General features: G+C 44.4%; 2 protein-coding genes across 2 annotated transcripts in view; one reads left to right on the forward strand and one right to left on the reverse strand.

The window, feature by feature from the left end:
- LOC308491984 (uncharacterized protein) overlaps window positions 1–19,958 on the forward strand; it is a gene marked incomplete at its 5' end in the record, with an annotated part of 66,732 nt that overhangs the window by 16,968 nt on the left and 29,806 nt on the right. The window lies entirely within an intron of this gene.
- On the reverse strand, window positions 11,710–12,580 carry LOC308491748 (SAP domain-containing ribonucleoprotein-like). The gene has a single exon (XM_081035767.1). It carries the CDS (start codon window positions 12,573–12,575, stop codon window positions 11,943–11,945), a length of 633 nt encoding a protein of 210 aa, XP_080891893.1. The 5' UTR covers window positions 12,576–12,580; the 3' UTR covers window positions 11,710–11,942.

Raw genomic sequence — 19,958 nt, forward strand, 5'->3', positions numbered from 1 at the left:
GGATGTTTCAAACTGATAAACTCACATGGCAGCCACTCTCACAAATAGTCGCTAACTTACTGTTGTGGGGTATTTTTTCATTGTCCTTTTTTTAAACAGCTTTATTATAATTCTAATACCATATAAGTCATCCATTTAAAATGTACGATTTAGTGGTTTTGAGTGTATTCACAGAGTTGTTTCATCCATCACCAGAGTCAGTTTTAAAACATTTTCATTACCCCAAAAAGAAACTCTATACTACTGAATTATCACCCGCTAGCCTCCCAATTTTCCTTAGGCCCTGGCAACCATTAATCTCCTTTCTGTCTCTTTAGATTTGTCTATCCTGGATATTATATAAATAGCACCATACAATGTGTGGTCTTTTGTGTCTGGCTTCTCTCATGCAGCAGGATGTTTTCAAGGTTCATCCTACATATTATAGCCCGTGTCAGTTCTCCATTCCTTTTCATTGCCGAATAATATTCCGTTATGTGGGTATACCATATTTTGTTTATTCATTTATCATTTGATGGACATTTGGGTGGTTTCCATGTTTTGGCTGTTATGAATGATGCTGTTATGAACACTTTTGTGTACAGGTTTTTGTGCAGACGGTGATTGTGTTTTGTGACTCTGTTAAGGCACACTGAGCAAGTCCTGTTTTTCAAAATCTGAGAGAGGAAGACAACTAAGCTGATGTTGTTTGAAATTTAAATGGTCTAGTTTGTGTAGGTGTAGAATTGCATTCAAAAGGATCAACTTTCTAATATAAGGTTAAAATCAAAAGGTATTAGATCTAATTCTTTTCCATATCACTTGAGTTTTCTAAGCTCTGTTCTAATAGTCTTGTTTTAAAAAGCATAAGAAAGGAATATGTGTTGGTCCTGAGGTCTCACTTGATATAATGTGGTATTAATTTGGGTAGAAGGTTGTGCAAGGACTTTCTTCCAGATGTATTGAGCAGGTGGGCGGGGGAAGTGGAGGCCTGAACCAGAGGGAGGAAGAAGGCAGAAAGAGAATCTGGGTGGTGTGGGACACCCACGTGCTGTGAGCTCACCTTCCCCCTGGCCCACCCCAGTGGCCAGAGGGCCCTGGCCAGTGATACCGTGGCTATTGCTTGCTGCCTGGGTGATGTGTTTCACAGCTGAGTACCTCTATGTCCGGTTTCACTCTGCTTCTGACTCACCGAGCTCTGGCGTTGGACTGTTGGTTTTGAGTAAAAGCAGGTGTTAGGGAGATGGCGTTGAAGGACACATCAGCCCCTGAGGGACTTTGATAGACAGAGTCCTAAAAACATTTCCGGGCTGTTTGTTGTGTTTTTTTCTTAAATACCAGTTAACAGTTTTCAGTTTAACTGTGTTTTCCTTCCTGAAATCTTTAAGTGAGGCTGGTCCTTGTGATTTATTCTGTGCATTGTTTTTAGGGCGTTCCTCTACTTGTCAAGTCTGGTTTGCAGATAAAGATGGTTTTTTTGCTGTTTCCCCCCCCCACACACACACACAGCAGGCCCGCAGAAATAGGAGTGATTTGAATTTGTTTCCACTTTTAATTTATTTCGATATCTTTCTTTTCCTTCCCTTGGGAAATAGAGAGAATCTCGCAGGGGGCATTTTAACTTTGAGTCAGTCAGCAGGAATTTTTGTGTGGATTGTTTAATGCCTGGTGGGGTGTGTGGAGACGTCCTAAGAGAAGAGACAGTTGCCCTCAAGCATGCCACGTCCAGATTGGAGAGTCAACCTGCCTGTTAACATGCAGTTCATACACGATTGACTGTCCAGTGCCCAGAAAAGCCCAAGTTAGGGAAGACTTTGTGAGGCCTGCCCCTGGGGCTTCATTAAACCCAGATGGGAGAAAAGCAGGCGGGGTTGCTTCTAGGCACACAGGTGGGAGGGAGCAGGGGCGCTGGGAGGAGTCTGGAAGGATCACACCAGGTAAGTTGGGTTGACCTGATTTGGGTGGTGGTAGGATTTGACTATCAAGCCAAGGAATTTTGACATTAATATCATAAAGCATGGAAGTACAGACTTTTGAATAGGAAGATATGCTTCTGTTTAAAGGAGGGACTTTTATTTCCATTTTATACCTGAGAAAAGCAGTGCTTTTCAAATACTTGTTCAAAGTCAAACGGCTGGTGGATGTTGGATCTGCCAGACCCCAGCGTCCTTACGCACGCTCACCCCTGCATTACCTGCAGAGAACAGGTTGGTCTTGAGATCAGCAAGGCTTCCCCCAGCCCTGACTTTGTGTGACCTGTGAGTGTGTACAAGACTGCATACATGTGTTTGCCAGAGTCACTCCCTTTCACTCCCTTCGCTGAGCTGGTTAGGGGGAGAAGGAGGACTTTGGGTAAGTCATTTCCCAGCCTCTCTGAAGCCCTGGGGCAGGAACCCAGCCAGGCTTCCCTGGTCTGCACAGCAACAGTCCAGACAAGTCCCAAGAATTGCAGAGACTGTCGGGGAGTTTTGGAGGTACAGGTCCCCAGACAAGTCTTCCCTCCAAAGTGGGAGCCGCAGGGCTGCTTGTGATCCGGGCAGGGTGACAGCACAGCTGCAGCCACGGCACAAGCTGACTCTTGTCACTGCCCTAATCCTCCCGCACAGGCAGGAGAATGTGAGGACTTGCACTGAAGTTTTCCATTCATTCCTTTGTTCATTCCTTCCGAGAGTATTCAGCAAATTGTTAAGCACCTGAAATGTACCGGGCTCCACTTTGGGCTGTGAGCGTACGGCAATGAACAGAACAACCTAAACCCCTGCCCTCACGGAGCTTACGGTCCCATCTGGGAGACAGACTGTGCTTAACACAGTGTCAGGGAGCACTGGGTGCTCTGAGGGCACAGAGCGACAGGTGCAGTCCAGGCGGACTTCTTTAAGGAGGGCTATTTGAGCAAAAACCTTGTGAAGCCAGGGAGCAAGAGATATGAATATCTGTCCCAGGCAGAGGGAACAGCACGTTCATAGCCCTGAGATGGGGTTGTCTGGGGAGCGACAAGGAGGCCAGTGCATGGGGAGAAGGGAGGGGCAGAGGCCACAGAAGGAGGGGCTGGTCACGAGCCTCGCAGGCCACCGTAGGAGGGTGGGATTTTGTTCTTGGCACAGCTCTGAGGTGTGTTTGAGGTATGTTCCTGGCTGGTTGGCCTCTGAATCTACTCAGCATCCTTCTACACACCTTGTCCCTTTTTGGCGATATTAAGTGCCATTAGCTCTAGTGTCTGTAACTGTGAGCCTTGTCCCTTACAGAGCTTAGTGAGGAGGGGAGGAGGACCAACTACATTTAGAACTGAATGTTAACCAGCTTGGTAGAGAAATAAAATTGGTTTTTAAGGTTAGAAAAGACGTACTTGGATATTACGCTAACATGTTTCGATTTTGGTTGGAGGGGCTCCACTTTGCGAATGGGCCTTTTATCATCATTGTCCCTCCTCTCGGAGCCAGGGGACTGGGTTCTGTCTCCCTCCTCACCTGCCCCCTGAGGGCCTAAGCTCATCACCCTTGACCTTTCTGCTCTCACCTGTAGAATTTGGCTCGTCATAGCATTCCTCCCCAAACACATTAGGGGAAGAAAACAGTGACTTATTGTGGATCTTTCCCATTGTGGAGGTCTGTGATTCTGTGGACAGATTCCAGAGCGTTCTTAAGGAAATTAGGAATATTCCTTAAGTCATGTCCAGGGGGTTGTGATTTATGTTTATATTATGCAGCCCTTCCCCTTTTGCTTTCAAAACACGTTGACATCTCTCCTTGATCTTTATAAAGTGACTCTGTATGTCACAGTGGTTAACAGCTTGGAAAAACAGACATGGTGCTGAGGGCCATGTCCCTGTTTACCAACCGTTAGTGTACTGTGGGCAGATTCCCTGGGCTCTCCTGTTCCTCCACAGGTTCCTCGTCTGAAAATGGGCATGGAAGCCATACCTGCCTCAGAAACTCTGAGGATAAATGTGCTGACGCATCCAGCCTAGGGCCTGGTTCACAGGAAAACCTTCGTGAATGTCAGCTACAATGATGATTACATGTAATTCTTCCCCTGTAATAGGAAGGAAAGCCGAGACCAGGGAGGTTAAGTGACTTGCTTAAGGTCATATGGAGAGTTATGGAGAAAGCCGGAAATAGGAGCCCGGGCTCCAGGGGTGCCGTGTCGGTGCTCTCTTCCTGGAATTCATTTTGGTCTCCAGGAGAAAAGGTTAATATACAGACACTTCTATCTGAGCCTGACCCTTTGGCAGCTGGTTCTGGCTTTTGTAAGGGGTAGGGGGACAAGGCTTCCTCAGCACACATGTCCCTTAATCCTGGACATTAACAGCTCCCCAGGGAGGGGCATCCGTGGGAACTGAGGACAGGGAGCTGGGGGTGATATGCTTCCACTACTTCTCTCCCCACTTTTGCCTGGTGCTGGCCAGATCCTGCAGTTCCCCCCATCGCCCCACCCCTACCCAGGCATCACAAGACTGAACCTGGAGTGGGGAGGGGGCAGAGACAGGCATGCAGGTGTCAGGTGGGCACTCTAGAACTCTCCCTCCCTTTGCAAAGCTGGGTGCTCACTCCTGTGGCAGGACTCTGGCTCAGGACTCTGGCTCATTTCTCAGGCCTGAGAAATGGGTGTGGGAGGAGTCTCCCTAAGACTCTTTGGAAAAAGAAAGCTGACTTTTGTCCTATGGGGCAGGGGGCAGCAGATGCCCTTTGCAGCCGCCCTGGTCACTCTGTCGTCTGAGGACTGTTCCCACTGGGCTTAGCTGGTGCCCTTTCTCCTGGCAAAGTAGTTTTAAGGACTACCCAGGTGCGTTTTCGCAGGAAATGGACAGCACTTCAAAATTTGCTTCCGGCAGCATAGCACAGTGGAGAAATCCAGTCCCTTAGACCTGGGTTTGAATCCCAGCTCTGCTTATTTGTGTGTGTGGGGGTGGGTGGGGGTGTGCTTGGGAAATTATTTAGCCTCTTCAACTCTCAGTTTCTACATCTGTGAAATGGGGCCAAGAATACCTACCTCACAGATTTACAGTATGAATTACATAAAATAACCTGCGTGAAGTGCTTAGCACGTGCCTGGCCCATGGTAGCGATTTTTATCATCCTCGTCATTATTATTAAGCATATCAGTGGTCTCCACTAGTCTGTGGGTGGAAATGACTTCCTCGTGCATCTGCTGTGATGTGGGAGCCTAAAGTGACTGAGCCAAAGAGCTCAACTTCTCTTTGCTATGTTGTTATTTGCAGTCATTTCTGTTATTCAGGGTGGATGACGAAGCTTCTGCTGGTGTGTGATGCCATGCCATTTTATTTCTCTGCTTCTTTTCTGTTCAGTTCAGTGTTCTTGAAAGAAAGAATAGTTAGATAGCTAAAATGTAGGAGGGTTTGCTATACTAAGAGTTTTACATACATTATCTTCTTTAATTCTCATAGCAACCGAATGTAGAAACGGGGAGGTTAAATGATGCCTAAGGCTGGATGGTTTCATGAAGATCTGGCTCTCACAGGTCGAGCTGTGTGCTCAGCCCCTGTGCTGTCTCCTTACACAGGGCACTGGCTGACTTGGTGGCCTTTGACAGATCAGGGAGTCTGGTCCATCCTCCAGCCCCCTTTCTGGACTCAGCTGTGTGTCAGTCACGAAGGGGAAAATCTGTCCTACTTTAGAAGCTTTCCTAAGAACACTGTGGGTCCTCCTTTGGTAGCCAAGCCAGAGTCTACAGGGACAGTGGCTTCTTCCTTAATCCTCTTGCAATATCCCCTCGAGGCTAGCCCTCCATCATCGGGGGTAGTTAGGGACACGGTCTGAGAGTGTGCTCAGTCCTCAGGTGGACGCGACGACAGTGAAGGTGACCGTCCACTGGAGTGCGGGTGGCGGGGCCTTCTGCTGCCCTGACTGTGGGGTGTGGCCTCCAGTGCGCGCATCGCCAGACATCGTCCTCACCTGCCCTCCAGCCTTGCCACAGCTGGCTCTTCCTCACATGTGTGCGTCCGCCTGGCTCTGGGGGCAGAGGAAGTGGTCTGTGGGCCAACTAGAACACTTGAGAAGATGAGTGGCCACATTAGGTCTGGCCTGCAGTCCCTGGTGTAACTGACGTGACAGGTAGAGGTGGATTGCTCTAGCCACAGTAACCACTGAGGGGTTACCTACGGGTCCTGAAGCCTGAGAACTAACATACCCCCTGGTGATGTCTCCATTCAATAGGTATTTATTGAGCACCTACTGTGTGCCTTTACAGGCCATGTGAGGGAGACCACAGATGAGGTGGGGTAGGGCTGCCTCCAGCTCAGTGGGCAGGGCCACCAGTGGGCACCAGGGAGCTCCACTGCTCTCAGAAGGATCCAAGGCTGGCACAGGGGACAGGTTGCCTGTGATGCTGTTTATCTGAGCAGTTTCCATGACAACCAGGAGATGAATACCTGAGGTTAAGCAAAGTCTGGAGCAAGATTAAGTGTCTGGTTAGGGTGGAGCCTGTACTGTGATTTGGAGAACTTTGAGTGACCAGAATCCTCTGGGTGGCCTACGTAATACGCTTAATTTGTCTGTTAATTAATTTGTGTCCCACCCTTTTCCAAAAAGGATTCAAAGGGGCTCCTTTCAGCAGGTGTCTTAGAGGAAAGAAGGTGTCCTAAGCTGGCTCTGAGTAAAATGTTCGGGTGTAGACCTTTTGTGGGTCCTTTACCAGCTGCCAGCTGACTTCCTGTACCCAGAGCTGGCTGCCTGAGAAATAGTCTTTGCTGCCAAAGCTGGTTTGCAGCCTTTCTGTGATCACCTCCTGGTCTCTTTGCAACAACTGGCCCTGACACCTTCCTGCCTTGAGGCAAATCATGTGACTTAAGAGAAGCAAATTTGACCTCAATTACCAGGTGCAAATATCAGTCATGGGAGTAACCAGGAGGCCAATGTCCCTGGTCGTTTTAGCCTCTGGTGTTAAATATTAAGAGTGCACTGTTCAGAGTGTGATAAAGACTGTCTCTCACAGTTTATGATTTCCAGTAAACCGGAGGCCTTCAAGGAAGGGCCACGGGCAGGTGAAAGACTCCAGGTCTGGCCCTCTGCTGAGCTGGCAGAGCAATTTCTGCCGGAACAGGTGGGGCAGGGACGACCAGTAAGGCAGGGCGAGTTTCTGCTCCCAGCCAGGCAGCTATATGCACTCTCAGGGTGGCAGTATGGGAAAAAGAAGACGTCTGTCCTTAGTGCTGGCCACTTTACCTGCTTGCTGCTGGGTGTCAGGCCATCTAGGAGCCCTGGGTACATTCCTCTGTCAGCTGGAGTTGCTCTCACAGAAAGCTGGAAGAGCTCTTCCAGCATCTGGGGCCTGTAGACACAAGGACCGAGAATCCTCAGCCTCTGGCCACAAAGAAGCTGTAGATGGGCAGCATATTCCAACTTGGACTAGGAAGAGAATGGAGATGGCCCTCCCACCCTCCATTGCCTTCTGAGTTTCTCTGGAGCACCTAATTCACCAGCAAAGTAGAAGACATATATCAAACTGGATCAGAATGCAGCAACAGTAGCTTGCATTCATTTACAAATACTGAATGGACACTTTGCTATGCGGCACACACTGTGTGAGATGCCTGGCATACAACCATGAACAGATAAGGTCCCTGCTCAAAGGGAGCTGACAGTCTAGTGGTGGAGACAGACAACAATTAAACAAACACATGCATAAAATGTTAATGCTAGCAATAAGTGCTGGGTAGCAAATTAAAATACACTGATAGGTAAGCAAGTACTTTGGAGTGGGTGGTCAGGGTGGCCTCTGAGGAAATGGCATTTAAGAGGACATTTGAAGGGGCCGGCTTGGTGGCTCAGGCCGTTAGAGCTCCATGCTCCTAACTCCGAAGGCTGCCGGTTCGATTCCCACATGGGCCAGTGGGCGCTAAACCACAAGGTTTGCCAGTTCAATTCCTCGAGTCCCGCAAGGGATGGTGGGCAGCGCCCCCCTGCAACTAAGATTGAACACAGCACCTTGAGCTGAGCTGAGCTGAGCTCCCTGATGGTTCAGTTGGTTGGAGCACATCCTCTCAACCACAAGGTTGCCGTTTCGACTCCCACAAGGAATGGTGGGCTGTGTCCCCTGCAACTAACAATGGCAACTGGACCTGGAGCTGAGCTGCGCCCTCCGCAACTAAGATTGAAAGGACAACAACTTGACTTGGAAAAAAGTCCTCGAAGTACACACTGTTCCCCAATAAAGTCCTGTTCCCCTTCCCCAGTAAAATCTTAAAAAAAAAAAAAAGAGGACATTTGAAAAAGAAGAAGATTGAGGAAAGAGCAGAGCAGGTGAACTGTCCTGACTGCTGTTGGGGAAGGAGAGCCAGGGTGACAGGAGGAGGGAAGAATGTTCTAGAACATATAGATGGGTTAACTTGATGCTTTGGGATTGGTTGACACTTCTTATTTTCTGAATTATGTCCTAAACACTCACTCAGTAAACCTTAAGCGAGTGTCCTCTGTGTGCCAGCAGACTCTGCTGGACGGTGGTGGAAGGAAGATGAATCTGTCGGGGGCCCTTCTCAAGATGTGTTCAATCTGTTGATAAGAGTTAGGCCAGGACACTATGACAGTGTGCTGAGTAGTGTGGGTGCGAGAATCAAAGAGGATTAGGGGGAGCATACAGAGGGGCTTCCCAACCCCTGTGGGCACTGAGTGGAGGAGACACTATCCAATAACGTTCTCTGGAGGAGATGACACCTGAGGGGTTTGGGAGGATGAGGTGAGGTTAGCCAGGCAAAAAAGAGAGACAGTGTGTGTTCCAGGCAGAGAGAATGATTGGTGCAAAGGCCTGGAGGGAGGGTAAGCAAATGTGAGAAGGGTGCTAGAGGTAGAACAGTGGCAGAATTCTCTGCTCTGGAGCCTGTACCACACGCTCGAGAATAGTTTGTGGAGTTAATGAGATTCTTGAGGGACCAAATCAACACCAGGCAAAGAGTTAAGGAAAGGATGCTGAGGTTCACGAGCTCAGTCCACTCTCTGGGCCACCCTTCCTACCTGGACTCCCGATGGGAGGACCCACGCACTCCCAGAAGCCATTTCCCAAATCAGAACAGAAGCTGCACCTGAATCAGGCACCTAGATGAGAGCGTGGAAGCATCTGATCATCCCTGTGAACACATTTGACTACTTGGTTTTGGAGGGAAGGGGCACTGAGATAAAACCTATTAATCTAGAAGTTACAACAAGGATTTGCATTTATGGCAGGAAGACCTTCTTTGCAACTCTCGCAAGGCTGTACAACTACAAAGGCACGGTTATCACATCCCAGGAAATGCAAAATTTCATCATAAAGTAACATTATCCTGTGTTCATTCCAGCCTGATAGGTAACATACAGCTTTCTTCCATCCTTTCCTCTTACCTTCTCCCCTTCTTTTGTTTCTCTCCCATCCCTAGTCCCCAGAGTACCTGGTTATCTGTTTTACATACTCATTACTCCCTCAAAACCCTCCAATATAGATAACAATACTCGATTACTTGGAAGTTACCTCAACAATTCGTGACCTGTTGAAAACCAGGAAGTAAGCAATAAGTAAAAAAGGCGGCCAGAAAGAGCAAGAGAGGGAGAGAGAAGAAGACCAAAGTCCAAAATTAATTAACATTTGCTGAGGACTCGTGGACTTAACGATGTTCAAGGCACTGGGGTAACAAGGCTCATCACATTCTCTATTTTGTTTTAAGTTCTCCAAGCTCTTCCATTTGCCCCTCCAGAGCTGCTGCCAACCCTCTCCCCTTGCTCTGTGCCCTGGGAGGCTGACCTGTATGCTCTGCATTGCCCCCTACCTTGCCTCTGGCTTCTGACATGTTTGGCCGATGGGGAATACTGGAAGGAGACCAGCAGACACAGGATTTTTTCTTTTTCTTTTCAGGTAATCAATTTTTTTTAAGTTAAAGTTTATTGGGGTGACAATTGTTAGTACAACTCTATAATAAATCATCCATATCTCACATTGTGTGTTCACCACCCAGAGTCAGTTCTCTTTCCATCACCATATATTAGACCCCGTTTACCCTCTTCTAGAGCCCTGCTCCTCCCTTACCCTGTGGTAACCCCTGAACTATTGTCTATGTCTATGAGTTTTTGTTTCTTCATTTGTTTGTCTTGTTCATTTGTTGTTTTCAGGTTTATATGCCACATATCAGTGAAATCATATGGTTCTCTACTTTTTCTGTCTGACTTATTTCCCTTAGCATTATAATCTCAAGATCCATCCATGTTGTCACAAATGGTACTATTTTATCTTTTCTTACCGCCGAATAGTATTCCATTGTGTATATATACCACAACGTCTTTATCCGTTCATCTATCGAAGGACATTTAGGTTGTTTCCATGTCTTGGCCACCGGAAACAAAGCTGCAATGAACATTGGAGCACACGTGTCTTTGTGGATAAATGTTTTCAGATTTTTTGGGTAGATACCCAGGAGAGGGATTGCTGGGTCATATGGTAATTCTATTCGTAATCTTTTGAGGAACCTCCACACTGCCTTCCATAACGCCTGCACCAGTCTGCATTCCCACCCACAGTGAATGAGGGTTCCTTTTTCTCCACAGCTTCTCCAACACTTGTTATTATTTGTTTTGTTGATGATAGCCATTCTGACTAGGGTGAGGTGATATCTCATTGTGGTTTTCATTTGCATTTCTCTAATGATTAGTGATGTTGAGCATTTTATCGTATTTCTATTTGCCATTTGTATGACTTTGGAGAAATGTCTCTTCAGGTCCTCTGCCCATTTTTCAATTGGGTTGTTGGTTTTTTTGTTGTTGAGTTGTATGAGTTCCTTGTATATTTTGGATATTAGCCCCTTATTGGAGGCACTGTTTGCAAAAATCTTCTTCCATTCAGTTGGTTGCCTCTTTATTTTGTTGATGGTTTCTTTTGCTGTGCAGAAGCTTTTAAGTTTGATATAGTCCCATTGATTTATTTTAGCTTTTACTTCCCTTGCCTTTGGAGTCAAATTCATAAAATGCTCTTTGAACCCAAGGTCCATAAGTTTAGTACCTATGTTTTCTTCTATACAGTTTATTGTTTCAGGTCTTATGCTTAAGTCTTTGATCCATTTTGAATTAATTTTGGTACATGGTGACAGATAGCAGTCCAGTTTCATTCTTCTGCACGTGGCTATCCAATTCACCCAGCACCATTTATTGAAGAGGCTCTCTTTCCTCCATTGTATGTTTTTAGCTTCTTTGTCAAATAGTATCTGTCCATATTTATGTGGTTTTATTTCTGTGTTTTCAATTCTATTCCACTGGTCTATGTGTCTGTTTTTCTGCCAATACCATGCTGTTTTGATTATTGTAGGCCTATAGTACAAGCTAAAGTCAGGGAGTGCGATACCTCTAGTATTCTTTTTTCTTAAGATTGCTTTGGCTATTCGGGGTCTTTTGTGGTTCATTCACTAGTGTAATTCACTAGTGAAGCCATCTGGTCCCGGACTTTTGCTTTTGGGAAGGTTTTCTTTTTTTTTTTATGATTTTTTTTTAATTGATTAGTTTCAGGTGTGCTTTTGGGAAGATTTTCGATGACTGATTCAATTTCGTTATTGGTGATCGGTCTGTTTCGATTTTCCAGTTCTTCAATGGTTCAGCCTTGGAAGGCTCTATGTTTCTAAGAACTTGTCCATTTCTTCTAGGTTATTGAATTTGGTGGCATATATTCCTTCATAGTATTCTTGCATGATCCTTTGTATTTCTGTGGTGTCCATGATAACGTCCCCTTTTTCATTTCTGATTTTTTTCTTTTCTATTTTTTTATTAACAAGCAAAATAATAATTAAAAAACCAACACAACAACAACAATCTTAAAGTTGGAACAGCAATAAGTCAAATTACTGCTGGAGTTCACAGATGTACCTGGGGTACATGCTCCCTCATTGCGAGGCAGGACCTGGGCATATTCATCACTGTGCATTTAGGTATATATGTGACCAAGAAGAGTCAGAGATGGAAACTGCGGGATAACAGAAAAGCATCAAGAGTTTCTCATCAGGCAATCCCAAAGCGCTCTGCTCTTTTCCTCTTCTTTGCCTCTGTATCCTCTGTGGTTCCTGTTCCAGCTGAACTTGTGACAATTCCAAAACGTTCCTTTCTCTTTTTCAGCTTCTCGTCATCTTCAGACTTTCTGGAGATTGAAGAAACATTCAAACCAAATCTTTGAGCTCTTTCTTTTAGCTTGTCCAGGTTAACCATAGGCTTGGTGTCAGATGACAGGCCTTTGGATGGAACTGAAGAAATCCCAAATCTAGCTGCCCGGGAAGCTTTCTTGCTCTCCAAGCTCACAGGTACATTGAATCGTTCAGCTCTCTTCTGCATTCTCTCAGTCTGTGGTATTTCAGATGTAATTTTTACCACTTTCTTTTTTGCTGCCACATCAACAGTTTTTTCAGGGGGTTCTTCCTCTTTGACAGGCAGTTCTATGGGCTTTGGTTCTTCTTCCTCTGTTTCATCTCCCAGTACATCTTCTTCATTTGCCTCCTCTTCAGCATGATCTTCAAGATATGCCTGGAGCCTGTTGATGAGATCTTGTTTTATTCCCTTGGTCTCCAAACCACGAGCAAGACATTCCTGCTTTAGTTCAGCAAGCTTTAGCTTATGGAGCTCTACCGTCTCCGCCGCCATCTTGTTACCCCTCCATTTCTGATTTTTTTAATTAGTGTCTTCTGTCTTTTTATCTTGGTGAGCATAGCCAAGGGTTTGTCGATTTTGTTAATCTTTTCAAAGAACCAGCTCTTTGTCACACTACTTTTTCTATTTTCTTTTTGTGTTCTGTTTCATTTAGTTCTGCTCTGATTTTTATTATGTCCTTTCCTCTGCTGACCTTGGGTTTCATTTGTGCTTCTTTTTCTAGTTCTTTAAGGTGTAACGTGAGGTTATTTATTTGGGATTTTTCTTGTTTCTTGAGATAGGCCTGTAATGATATAAATTTCCCTCTTAAAACTGCTTTTACTGCATCCCAAAAGTTTTGGTAGGATATATTTTCATTCTCATCTGCTTCTATGTATTTTTTGATCTCTCCTCTAATTTCTTCTTTGACCCAGTTGTTCTATAAAAGTATGTTGTTTAATCTCCATGTATCTGTGGTTTTTCCTGCTTTCTTTTTGCAGTTGATATCCAATTTCAAAGCCTTATGATCAGAGAATATGCTTGGTGTGATTTCAATCTTCTTAAATTTGCTGAGGCTAGTTTTATGTCCCAAATATGGTCTATCCTTGAGAATGTTCTATGCACACTAGAAAAAAAATGTCTGATGTTCTAGGATGAAGTGCTCTATAAATGTCAATTATGTCCATTTCATCTAATGTATCATTTAGGGCTGCTGTTTATTTATTTATTTTCTGTTTGGATGATCTCTCCATAGCTGTCAATGATGTATTTAGGTCCCCTATTATAATTGTGTTTTGGTCAATTTTTCTCTTTAGTTCTGTTAATAGTTGCTTGGTATATTTCAGTGTTCCCTGATTGGGGCATAAATATTGATGACAGTTATGTCTTCTTGTTGTATAATCCTCTTTATCATTACGAAACGTCCATCTTTGTCTCTTGTTATCGTTTTTATGCTGAAGTCTGTTTCATCTGATATCAGTATGGATACACCTGATTTTCTCTGGATACCATTTACTTGGAGTGTCAATTTCCACCCTTTCACTTTGAGTCTGTTTGTCCTTGTAGCTGAGATGTATCTCTTGTAGGCAGCATATGGTTGGGTTTAGTTTTTTTTATCCAATCTGCTACTCTGTGCCTTTTTATTGGTGAGTTCAGTCCATTTACATTTAGGGTGATTATTGATATATGAGGATTTCCTATCATTCTATCTTTGGTTTTCTAGTAAGACTGGGTCTCCATTGTTTCTTTGCCTTTTTGTTGTTGTCTATTATTTCTGTGTGGTGGTATTCTATGTTTTTTCCCTCTGTTTCTTCTTTTATTATGTTATGTATTTCAGTTCTGGATTTTTTTTCCAGTGGTTATCATTAAGTTTATGTAAAAGAAAGTTTCATATTTAAAGTATTTCATTTTCTTCAGCATGCTTACTTTCTCCATTCCCATATTCCGGTTCAGGCCTTTACTCTCCCCACTTTTATGTTTTGGTTGTCACAAATTATCCCTATTTATACTGGTCGAATAGCCTCCTTCAGTATTTCTTGTAGTGCAGGTAGGGTGTTAGAAAATTCCCTCAGCTTCTGTATGTCTGGAAAGGTCTTTATTCCTTCTTCATATCTAAAGGATATCTTTGCTGGATATATTATTCTTGGCTCATAATTTCTCTCTTTCAATAGTTTGGATATTTGATTCCACTCTCTCTTGGCTTGTAGAGTTTCTGCTGAAAAATCTGATGATAATCTAATGGATTTTCCTTTGTAGGTTACCCTCTTCTTTTCCTTGGCTGCCTTGAGAATTGTTTCTTTGTCGTTAATTTTTGACAGTTTCAATACAATGTGCGTTGGAGAAGGCCTGTTGGGGTTGAGGTAATTAGGTGTTCTATTTGCTAGAACTAGATTCGAGGATCTAGTTCTTTCCACAAGTTTGGGAAGTTCTCATTGACTATTTGTTCAAATATACTCTCTGTTCCCTTCTCTCTTTCTTCACCTTCTGGCATGTCCATTATTCTTATATTGCTCTTTCTGAAGGAGTCAAAAAGTTCATGTAGAGTTCTTTCATTTCTTTTAAGTTTCAAGTCTCTTTTTTTCCCATGTATGTCATTTCCAGGTTTCTATCTTTGATGTCACTGATTCTTTCCCCCATCTGGTCAACTCTACTACCTAAGCCGGCTATTTCATTCTTCATTTCTTTTATTGAGTTCTTAATCTCCAGAAATTCTATTTGGTTCTTTTTTAAAATTTTAATCTTTTTGGTAAAGTGTTCATTTTGTTCTTTGATTGTGTTTCTGAGTTCATTAAACTGCCTGTCTGTGTTTTCTTGCATCTCGTTGAGTATTTAAGAACTGTAATCTTCAATTTTCTGTAATTTAAGTCACATATTTCTATGTCTTTAAGTTCATTTTCTGGAGACTTTTCATTTTCTTTCTGAGCTGTCTTGTTACCTTGGTTATTCATGGCTATTAATGATTCATTATTTCTCTTCCTAGACATCTACAGGAGTGGGTTCTGCAACAGGTTGATAGAAAGAGTTCTTTCTTTTGTTTTCCAGTAAGTGTTGGTAGATTGTTTTATTTTCTCTCCGACTGCAGCCTTTTATTCTCTCTCACACTGTAGTGTTATAGTTTCTCTGCACTGTGCCTGCTTCTCACAACAGTTCGCCTGGGTTATAGGGTGCCACCTCCGTGGGGGGATATGAAGAATTTCTGAAGTTCCAAAGCTCTTCCTGGACCAGATTCAGAGCCCTTGTGTTTCAGCAGCTCTGTTTACTCCTTCAGGAATCAGGCCAGATAGGTGGGGACAGGGGCAGGATGGGTTGTGAGAGGTTGCCCAAAGCAATGGCGGTGACCACCACCACAGCCAGTGCTGCTTCCATGGCTCCCTCCCCTTTTCTGGAACTAGTTGGGCTGCGAGTCTGTGTCTGCGGACCACAGTCCTCAGAACTGCAAATATTCTGTCCTTTTGATCTGACACTGCTACTGTTCCACTTCTAGCAGCGGGCAGGTGGGGGTGGGGCGAACTCTGGGAGGGTAGGGAGGGGGCGGCTAGTCTCAGTGCCTAAGGTTTCCATTCTCTGCTTGGCAGTGAGGACTTAAACCACCGTTTTCAGCCTTCTTCCCTCAGTCCTTTCTCCGAGGTCTCTGCCTTGAGAGTTGGGTTCAGCTGTGTTATATGCTGCCCCCTCAGCCCTGTGGGCCGTAAGCGGAGCCCTAGTCGTCCGAGTTCTTCCCTCTCTCGCAGCTGCGGTAGTTCTGGGATGCAGCGAGCTCGGAGCACTGAGCTAGGTCTGCGTCCTGCGCCTATGTGGGCCGTGTACTTCTTCGCACTTCTCCTCCCCCCGCCCCCCGCCAATTTGCCCACCTTCAGATGATTTCAGTAGTGCGCCTCTTAGTCTTGCCTGTCTGCTGCGCAGGGGGAGTCCTCTGTGAAGTTACAGTTGTTCAATTTGTTGTAAATTCCAGGGGAGATTTCAAGAGGCTCACCTCACACCACCATTTTTATTACATCATCCGGATTTTTCCCCCCTATGTTCCCATAGGGTCACTGCAGGCCAACTGCATCCTCTACCAGAGCCCACAGCTCCTGCCAGACACCCATTCCAATTGCTGCCATCTCTGTGTTCCCTTGTCTCGTCCCATCTTTCACGTCTTCAGCTAGAGGTAGCAAGAGCTCCCTAGTGTTTCTACCCTAAAGTGCTTCACTAGCTCTTGTTGGTTTCCTTAAACCCTTCCAGTTTGAGTATGCCATCTGTTTCCTACAGGACCCTGCCAGTACGATAAACTTTATGAGGTAAGCACTATGATATCCCCATTGTAAGACAAGGAACCTGAGGCTCAGAGAAGCTTCATAATTTGTCAATGGGTGCATGGCTGGTAAATGCTAGAACTAGGACTCAAATCCAGGGGTTCCTGATATATATGACTAAGCATGTGTATGTTTAGTCATTATATCACATTGCATCTCATGCACTAAAGACCATTTCCCCCAGACTCCACTAAATATCCACCTGCTCTGGTATTTTGTTTCCCGATCCACAACCATTTAAAAAGGGCAAAAATTAAAAGTGGGTGCTAAAGGTAGGCTTTCAAGTAAATAGTGAGAAATGACAGGTGACAGTCTGAGATGGAGAAAAGGCATAGTACCTATTAAAAATAGACCTACGAACTCAAGAAGACTTCAGAGTCCACACTGCCTGTGTCTTCAGTGTGTTCTGAGGGATGGTGGCATTCACATTACAGTTCTCAGGAGGCTGAAGTAAAGTTCTGAATTTGCCAAAAGAGTTAACTTGAGGTTGCCTAATTTATCCCAACAATGGTTCTTATTTTAGCACCCAGTTTTCGTGTTTAGTGTGTGACACCCCAAGCACAGGGAAGAGGTTCTTTTTAGTTCTGAAACTGCTGATTCAGTTTGTATGAGGATATTACTTTTTAAGGAACTTTCAAAAACACCTAAAATTTAATGGTAGCCATAATTTAGCTAGAGAATCCCTGATTACAGAATTTTATCCACTTCCCAGCATTTACAGAATCTGACATCACTTGAGGTTGGAGGGAGACTCTGGGGAGAAGGAAGAGGAGCCACTCAGCAGGTGGAAGGGCCCTTACCCGGGGACTCTATCTGTGGGCATCTGTATGGAGGTTGTTACTGAGACAGTCAGTGACTATCCTCTTGATGGCTTGTCTGGTCGGCCCTTCAAGTTCTTAGCTGGAAGAGACCATAACAGGGCTGCTTTCCATTTATTTGATTATTAGTAAGGTTGACCCTTTTAAAATCTTTTACATTTGTATTTCTTTTGATAATTTGTTCACATGTATGTTCACATGTATGTTAGAAACTGCTAGTTGCTTTCCAATACCCATTCCACGCTTCTTTCTTAGCAACAAATCCAATTTTTAGCTGAGCCCTTTGCTACCCAACTCAAAGATTATGTTTTTCAGGCTCCCTTGCAGCTAAGTATGGCCATGTGACTGCATTCTGGCCAATGAGATGTAAGTAAAAGTATCATATGGGACTTCCAAGAAGTCCCCTTAAAAGGAGAGGGGTGTGCCCATCTACCCACCCTCCCTTTCTCTATCCCACTTCCTTAAGGAGAGTACAATGACTAGAGCTCTAGGAACCAATATGGACCATGAGAGCTGCACCCTAGGGATGGGGCAGAATGAACTGAAAGAAGCCTAGGTCTCTAACGACTCTTGGAGCCACCATATCAGCCCTGCACTGACAACCTCTGGACTTTTTGTCCCTCCTCATGTGACAGAGAAATAAACTTCTATCTTGTGTAAGCCACTGTTGTTTTCTTTTATGTGAAACTGGACCAAATTCTAACTAATACAAAATGCTCTAACTGTTTTTCTTCTAGAGCATTTTTTTTCCATTACTGACCTATGTTTCTTACATATAAAGGATATTTTCTCTCTAAATATCCTTGTTGTGACTATTCTCCCCATTTTTGCTTGCCTTTTGATTTTGTTTATGAGTTTTGTTTTTAAAGGATGAATGTTTATTTTGAATGTTGTTCAAATTTCCAGACTTTTAAAATGCTATTTGTTCTTGTATTTAAAGTCCTTCTCTATTCAGATGAGATAAATAGTCACCAGTATTTTTTCTACTGTGTGTGTGTGTGTGTGTGTGTGTGTGTGTGTGTGTGTGTGTGTGTCATTTCACTGTTTATATTTTCCATTTCAGTTCATCGGTGAGTGTTGTTGGCGAGCTTTGAATCTTTTGTAGATCCTGTGCTTCTCGCCCTAACTACTGTCCTGAACTGTAGGACAGGAGCCAGCGTCATCTGTCATTTACACTACCTGTCCTGGCCTGAGCCTCCCAAAGGCCAGCACATTCAGCACACATACCCCCTGCTGCTCTGTGGGTCATCTACCCGCGACCCAGGATAGCCCTTGGGCTTCTGGAACTTCTGTCTTTGCCACCCTGTGTTCAGCTCTATTCCATCTAACCTCTAATTCTTATTTACCTAGACCAGGCTATTGACAGACTTCCCACCTAGCCCAGGAGGTTTTTCTTATTTTTTCCCCTTGTGCAGAGGCAATATGAAGAATTTTTATTTTCTTTTCCTCAAGTACATAGGGAGCTTTTTAAATTAAAATTTTGTTTTCTGATAAGAGAAATGAACCATGTTTATCATCTAAAAGCTTGGAAAATACAGAAAAGCACCAAACAAAATAAAAATGAAAGCCTGAATCTCTCTATTACTACTATTTTATAAAGACGCATAAAGTAAAAAGTGAAAGCCCTACCACCCAAAGAAGTGATCTCTAGCAACAGTTGATGTATCTTTTCCCCAGCTTAAGTTTACAAACAAATGCAAAAGATATACATATGCATAATTTCATTCATGAAAATTGGATCATACTGCATACTTTGTTTGGCAACTAGCCTTTTACAAATAGCAATAAATTTTATACCTCTTTCTAAGACAGTACACAGAGACCTACTGCATTCTTTTTAAAGGGTGCATGTTGTTATTCCACTGTATGGATGTACCATGATTTCATCTTTCCTCCTATAGGTGAACATAGAATTTTCCAGTGCTAATATGTATGAGGCTACTATAAACATCCTCATCCTTAAACTTTTATGCATTTGTGCAAGTGTTTCTATAAGATTTCTAAAATAGGGGTTATTGAGTTAAAGAGTGTATACATAGTAAATTATAAATGCTGCTAGTTGCCTCTTGTCAAAACCTTGTACCAATAAATGTAATGTCCTTTGAAGCGGTCTTTTCACCACCCCATTCCCTTCTACTGGTTCATTCCTCACTTTCCTGCTGGATAACTTTTATAAATTCAGATCTGATCATGGCTTCCCCTGTTTAATGGCTCCTCACTGCCAACAAGACAGAGTTCAGACACTGGGCATTCATCCAGGGGCCTTCTCAGTCAGTTTGGGTCCTCTGGGAAGCAGATACCAAGATGGAGTTTGAGGTGCAGGAGATTTGTTGGGGGCTGATGCCTGTGAACGATAAAGGGAAGGGAGCAGGGAGATAGGAGGCAGGGAGAAGGCAGCCTTCAGACTGTTGTTGAGATCTAACTCCTGGCAAAGGAGAGAGGAAGGATGGAGGATTGGGAAGGAAGAAACTCCGACTGTCATGCAGCCTTGAGAACGTCTCAACCAGCACGATGGGGACCCAGCACAAAGACCGCCCACTAGAGGAATCTCACTGCAGGCAGAAATGGACAGGCCCTAGCATCCCTGCCACAGTCTGCCGTTGGCTGGGAGCTTCCCAGGAGGCAGTGTGGCCTTGACTGGAGTGGTACAGCAGATCCTGAATCTGCAGGCTGTCACTCTGCAGCAGGTTCTCTGAAATGGCACGTGTCCATGGCTATCGTCAACTGCAGTCTGCCTTTTATTTTCTTTCCCTGCTCCCAGACTCCATGCGCTGCCTGACTATATG

This window comes from Rhinolophus hipposideros (assembly GCF_964194185.1).
Source record: "Rhinolophus hipposideros genome assembly, chromosome: 23".
Lineage (NCBI taxonomy): Eukaryota > Metazoa > Chordata > Mammalia > Chiroptera > Rhinolophidae > Rhinolophus > Rhinolophus hipposideros.